At 40.9% G+C, this 6,920-nt stretch overlaps 1 protein-coding gene across 2 annotated transcripts in view; it reads left to right on the top strand.

The window, feature by feature from the left end:
* Positions 1-6,600, top strand: part of mfsd14bb (major facilitator superfamily domain containing 14Bb) — a 15,958-nt gene extending 9,358 nt beyond the window's left edge. For both annotated transcript variants that reach the window (XM_079896554.1, XM_079896553.1), the window contains exons 7-12: positions 1,472-1,585; positions 1,753-1,824; positions 2,118-2,230; positions 2,996-3,093; positions 4,567-4,712; positions 6,083-6,600. In XM_079896554.1, the coding sequence (XP_079752680.1) occupies positions 1,472-1,585; positions 1,753-1,824; positions 2,118-2,230; positions 2,996-3,093; positions 4,567-4,712; positions 6,083-6,298 (759 nt within the window). In that variant the 3' untranslated portion in view covers positions 6,299-6,600. The remainder of the gene's footprint in view (positions 1-1,471; positions 1,586-1,752; positions 1,825-2,117; positions 2,231-2,995; positions 3,094-4,566; positions 4,713-6,082) is intronic.
* Positions 6,601-6,920: the final 320 nt, after the last annotated feature.

Raw genomic sequence — 6,920 nt, 5'->3', positions numbered from 1 at the left:
GAGCGTAATCGCATCCTTCTGATTTTTACATAATGATATTTCACATAAAACCGGTCTACAGGCTTATATAGAAAACCTAGGAAGTCAGATATGTATTTTTTTAAGTTTCATTATAAGCTGTTCACACACTGGTAATAAAAAAGCGATTAATAATAATAGAAGTTTATGCATTGATGTCAGTTTCCCGCAGGAACCCTGAGTGGCGGAAGAGCCACGGGAGTTAATAGAGGAAACTGCGAAAACACGAGTAAAAGAAACGATTATCAGTTTAAATTTGCCTGTAAACGCTTTATATAAATATAATATAGGAAACATACAATATGTGTGCAACCGCAGTCGCTCTGGCCGACGGTGAAGCCATGCGCATACCCTCTATACGCGTGTGTTTTATATACTCAGTCTCATTGGATGATAGTTAAAGGATAATTCCGGTATTTATCACTTTGAGTCTCTTTTCTGGTTTGTTTTGGATGAACTAGAGTGGTGGACACAGAAATGTTGACGAGGGGTCGTGTCTCGACTCTTTGACTCATCTAGAATCGCCTTTGAGCGCTTCAGAGTGGCTGTCTACGGGCATGCACGAACACGTCCTTAAAACAACCCTTAACGTTCGTTTTCTAAACTGTGCAACTCACCGAGTGTTCGTTGATGATTAAAAACAAGTCGCGTAGCGAAATACACTTTCTGTCGTTTTATTTGTTTTATTTGGCATTTAGTAAAATCCCATTGATTTCTGTTGGAGGACTCATTGCTCGTTGATATTACTGCGCTTCAGACTCAAATATCGAGCGGAAGTTTATACGCGGTTGTGAGGTATCTGAAAAAATAGTTCCACTATAGCAAATAACACGGATTGAAATCATACATTGCGCCGATATATTTGTTTTTAATCATCAACGAACACTCGGTGAGTTGCACAGTTTTGAAAACGAACGTTAAGGGTTGTTTTAAGGACATGTTCATGTGTGCCCGTAGCCAGACACTCTGAAGCGCTCAAAGCCGATTCTAGACGAGTCAAAGAGTCGAGACAGGACCCATCGTGAGATGGTCCTCAATGCAGTACAAAAGATCCGGGGGGAGGAGTCGGATCCAGATCCAACTCCTCCCACCTTACATACCTAAACCTACCCAACTCCACCCCCTGATCCCTAGACCCACCCCTAAACCTACCAATCTCCACCCCTTATATGAGATCCGACTCCTCCCCCCGGATCTTTTGTACTGCATTGAGGTGCTACTGCCCATCGTCAACATTTCTGTGTCCACCACTCTAGTTCATCCAAAACAAACCAGAAAAGAGACTCAAAGTGATAAATACCAGAATTATCCTTTAAGCGAGGGCAGTGAGGTATGATGTTCTCTGATTGATCCCGCATCTCAAATAATGCAGAACATCCTTTGAGTTTTAGATATTCTGTCAGTTCTTGTGAAATCTCACAGCAGTGTGTGTGTGTGTGTGTGTGTGTGTTAGTCCCTGAGGAAGGTTGGGAAAGACTCCACAGTGCTGCTCATCTGCGTCACCGTGTTCCTGTCGTATCTGCCGGAGGCCGGACAGTATTCCAGCTTCTTCCTCTACCTGGGACAGGTGCGTAACGGTTTGAGTTCACTTCTGCAGTGTGGCGTCTGTCCAGATGGACCAGGATATTGAACAAGAAATAGACTCATTTTAACTTGAAAGTAATTATTCATAACCTTCCTTATGAATTTGTGTTAATTAGCACAAACATTAGAAACTGTGTGTTGGTGTTTCAGGTCATCAACTTCTCATCAGAAGCGATTGCAGCTTATATAGCGATGGTGGGAATCCTGTCCATCATTGCACAGGTAAAGACCTCAGCTTAGTTTTCACAAACCCTTGTCTTGTAATTATATACATATATAATTAACAGTAAATAATCTCCTCTCTGGTATTTTTTTATTGCTAGCTAATGAACTGTGAACACAAGAACCAATGAGGTTCATTCTCGTGTGCACGCTTGAGCTTCTGGTTATGTTCGCTATCAGTGTTTATATGTGAATAAAGGCCTAATCGGACCTGATCATCTGCTGTCAATCATTGAGCCGATGGCCGATACATTGTTGCATCCCTATTCATGACACTGATTGTCTTTTTGCAGACGTTACTTTTAAGCATTCTAATGAAGAGGATTGGAAATAAAAGCACAGTGCTACTGGGCCTTGGGTTTCAGCTGTTCCAGCTGGCCTGGTACGGCTTCGGGTCAGAACCATGGTGAGCTGGATCTACCATCCGAGTCTGTCCTGATACTATGATGGATAAGCAGGGCTGGGTATCCATTCAGATGTTCCGATTCGATTCGATTCGCAAGCTCGTAATTCGATTTCTATTTTTGATTTCGATTCCAAAATCGATTTCGATTCTCAATTCAACTCAATGAATATAGATTTAATACAAATCCTATATTTATTTAAAAAATTAAATAAACAGTGAACATAAATTTACAAGGGGTTAATTAATACAAATAAATTAAGAGCCACAAACCTGTATATTAAACTCTTTTTATTTAAGGTACATTAAAACAGAACCCAACTCTATATTTCAAATGCATACAATAAATAGACAGGAATTTGATCAAGTTGAAAATTGAAAATTGGACGGGTCAGAAGAAGAGTGTCTTGATCAAACAGGATCAGGTTATTTTATGTTTAAGATTAAACACACATAATATCTCATAATGGAGGCTGCAAGCCTATGAACAGTGGAGGAAAACTAATACTGGCTTTTGGGTGATGGATACATAAATATGGAAAAAAAATTACACATGGCCTTTGAGAATCGATTTTGATTCGACCACATTTAATGGAAAGCTAGATTGTTTTTGCCCAGCCCTATGGATGAGGTTTATTTTGATCTGTATCGACTGGCATTGTTTGTAATGGAAAAGAGATTGAACGCGTGACGTCAGTACTATTGTGAAGGGATTACCGGCCTGTGACTCGCTGGGTTTAAAATAGTGTTTGTGTTTGTGTATCCCAGGATGATGTGGGCGGCCGGGACCGTCGCTGCCATGTCCAGTATCACCTTCCCCGCCGTGAGCGCGCTGGTGTCTCACTGCACAGACCACGACCAGCAGGGTAAGACTCAGACACGTGTGTGTTAAAGCACTGACGAAACAGGGGAAGACTCAAAACACAACAACAACATGGGCGTTAAAAAGAGCTTGAGTGTTCAAGCACTGACGGAACCGTCCGTATCGTTGTGGAAGAAGATTGTTTTGCAGCCAAATTATATACATTAACAATGATTTAAAATATTAAAGGAGTCGTTCACTTCAGAATTAAAGTTTCCTCATAATTTACTCACGTCATCCCAGATGTTCATGTCTTTCTTTCTTCAGTGGGAAAGAAATGAAGGTTTCTGAGGAAAGCACTCCAGGATGTTCCTCCATATAGTGTCTTCAATGGGGTCCAACGGGTCGAAGGTCCAGATGTGAGTTTCAGTGCAGCTTCAAAGTCTCGACACGATCCAGCCGAGGAATAAGAGCCTCATCTAGACAAACCAGCGGACATTTTACAACAAAATACACATTTATATACTTTTATCCATTAATGCTGGTCTTGCACTCGCTGTGATGCGCCACACATTACGTAATCAGGGTGAAAGGTCAAGCGGGACGTAGGCGGAAGAACAGACCTAGTGTTTACAAAGCAAACGTGCAAAGACTGAGTCAAACGCCATTTACTAAATAAAATTAAATAAAAGGTAAAACACCGATGTCAGATGATTTTGGAGGAGAAAATGAGATGGAGTTTTTCGCTCTTCCCTACATTTATAAACTGGAACACGCTTGACCTTTCACCCTGATTACGTGATGTGTGGTGCATCACAGCTAGTGCAAGATGAGCATTTGTGGTTAAAAAGTATATAAATGTGTATTTTGTTCTAAAATGTCCGCTGGTTTGTCTAGATGAGACTCTTATTCCTCGGCTGGATCGTGTCTAGACTTTGAAGCTGCACTGAAACTCAAACATTTATTTAAATTTACTTCATTTCTTTTCCACTGAAGAAAGAAAGACATGAATATCTTGCATGATGTGGGGGAGAGTAAATTATCAGGAAACTTTAAAGGAACCGTATGTAAGAAATGTATTTCAATTAATCATAAAATGGCCCTGATATGTCACTAGACATTAAGAAATCATGTTCATTTCAAATACTTATATCACTGACAACAGTAGTCCGGCCAGGATATTGTCATTTAAAAGTGAAGTTGCAGCCCTCAACTGATGTTGATGTTGTCATGTTGTGTTTTGGGCTGATGCTCCACCCTCCACCTATCTACCAATCACGAAGTCAGTAGTGTTTCGGCATCCGGGTTGCCAGCTCTGCTCTAGTTACCGCAGCTACACCGCTCTATAGTAATTTGAAAGTGATTGCAGTACCAGTTTTGGCCACAATCTTACATACGGCTCCTTTAATTCTGAACAAATCCTTCAAATTAAAAAATATCAATCCACATCAAACTGGAAGTAGCGGATGAAATTTTAGTGTGGCAAAATGTCTCTGGCACTGATTCTCAGGATGTGATGATTTGTGTGTTGTTTTAGGAGCGGTTCAGGGAATGATCACAGGGATTCGAGGTCTGTGTAACGGACTCGGTCCGGCTCTCTTCGGATTCATATTCTTCCTCTTCAATGTGGAGCTGAAGGAGATGAGCCCCGTCCCGAACCCCGTCACACCCAGCACCGAAGAGGTCAGAGGTCACTGCTCAGTCAAGCTTTCAGGAGCCGCGTTTACATTTCCCTTCAGATTGCGGATTGAAAATCGTCAAATTCACAAAAACTCCCATGTATCGCAAAAAGGTTTTCCGCTTTTTAGCCATTTCGGAAAAGGAATATTTCGCAAAACTGCAATGGAAACAGTTTTCGCGTTCACAGTCACCTGACCTGACGTACGTGAAGTCGATCGTTCTTTAACGAAGGCGAGGTGTGTCTGGACAGAAGACGAGACAGAGCTCTTTATTAAACTCATAAAAGACAAAAGAATTACGGGAATACTGGATTCAAAAAAATCCACAATCAAGACCTTGAGGCAGATCTGAGTGAGAAACTCCTCATATGAGCCGCTCCCAGTATAAGAGGCTTTTCTTCCCATTAATGCTTGGATACACGCCTTCATCTCCTTCCAATAATAATAATGATGGCGGCTATAAAGTGTAATACTATAATATAGTTCGGCGGCTGCGATATACGTAAACCTGCCAACATCCGTCGCCATGATGATTATCTCCAGAGGAAAAATTACATTTTAGTTTCATAACATCGGTTAATGGAAACGCCGTCATTTCGCAATAGTTTTTTATCGACATTTAGAAAATATCGCAAAAGTTGCGCAAATCTATAATGGAAACGCGGTTCTTGTGTTTGTTTCTGTTTGAATTAACATTATTTGTCTTATGACCGTTCGCAAAGACCCGCCCCCTTTAGTTACTGTTGCTATGTTCGACAAGCCACGCCTCTCTCACACACACACACCATGTTCTCACACACTTAAACACACATCGCGGAGCAGAGAGGACACTGACAACACACTGACACACAGGACAGGCCAGGGTACTTCTGATATGAAACAAAGTCTCAAATTTGGTCATTTTTGTAAAGAAATGTAAACAATAAATAGTGTTTTGTGTCTCTTTAATGTGTCTGACAGATCGCTCAGTTAAAGCGGCTCGTGAACCATCATCTCTTCCTTCTAGTTCATTTATAGCATCAAATAAACATGAATGAACATCAGAAGGAATGTTGTTTTAAAGACGTCAGGACACGCCGTTTATCAAGTTCAGATCCTCCAACGTTAATCTACTAACTCTCCTGACCGCTTTGTTGGACTAAAATGGCGGATTCGGTGGATGGCGGATTATGATTGGTCAGATCGCCTGTCAATCAAACTCCCTGCGAAGGGTCAATTTGCTTTTTTTAAGCTCTCTTTTGATTTATTTCCCCAGAAAACAAGACATAATATCTTAAGTAATTTTACTACTTTAGTAAATGCATCTTGCTTTAACAATTTGTAGATATTTGGACTGGAAGAAAGAAAAGCATTTGTCTGTGTTTTGTCTTCCAGAAGTCCGTGATTCCGGGTCCCCCGTTCCTGTTCGGCGCGTGTACGGTGGTGCTGGCGCTGCTGGTGGCGGTCTTCATCCCGGCTCAACACACTCCGGTCGTGAAGACGTGCGGCGCGAGGATCATGACGGAGCCGGTGAGCGGCGGCCCCGAGAACGCCTCCGTTCCCGCGAGCGACGAGGACAACGAGCCTCTCCTGCAGGACAGCAGCTTGTAGACCTCTGACCCCAGCGAGCTTCCTGTTCCCGGAGCGCAGCGGAAAGAGCTTTTATTACATGTCTAAACGTCCTATAACAAGGTCTCATTTGATAACATTAGTTAATGCATTAACTAACTGCAGCATTTATCATAACTCATATTAATCCACAGTGCAAGAGCTAATGTTAAGAAATACAACTTTTGTTGAATTTAAAGTAGTAGTTCACTTTAAAATGAAAATTAGCCCATGATTTACTCTCCCTCAAGTCATACTAGGTGTATATGACATTCTTCTTCCAGACGAACAGAGTTATAATAAAAAATATATAATAATATATATATAATTATAATTTAAAGTGAACTATTCCTTTAACATGCACTAAGATTCATAAACGCTGTAGAAGTATTTTCCATTGTTAGTTCTTGTTGAGTAAACTAATGCTAACAAATGAAACCTTATTATAAAGCGGCATCTTACTTTTTATTTTTCTGTCTTCGAATCTTTGAAAGAGAATGTGCCTTCTTCATATTTTGGCATATAGTTCATGTGCTGCCGTGTATCTAATTTGTAAATGTAGTCAGCCAATGTCCTGTAATATATTACTGATGAACTTTAACCTCTGCTCTAAACTTGTACAGAC

Source organism: Squalius cephalus, assembly GCF_949319135.1.
Source record: "Squalius cephalus genome assembly, chromosome: 16".
Taxonomy (NCBI): domain Eukaryota; kingdom Metazoa; phylum Chordata; class Actinopteri; order Cypriniformes; family Leuciscidae; genus Squalius; species Squalius cephalus.
Note: the sequence above shows the minus strand (reverse complement) of the source record. Positions and strands in the feature narration are given on the sequence as shown.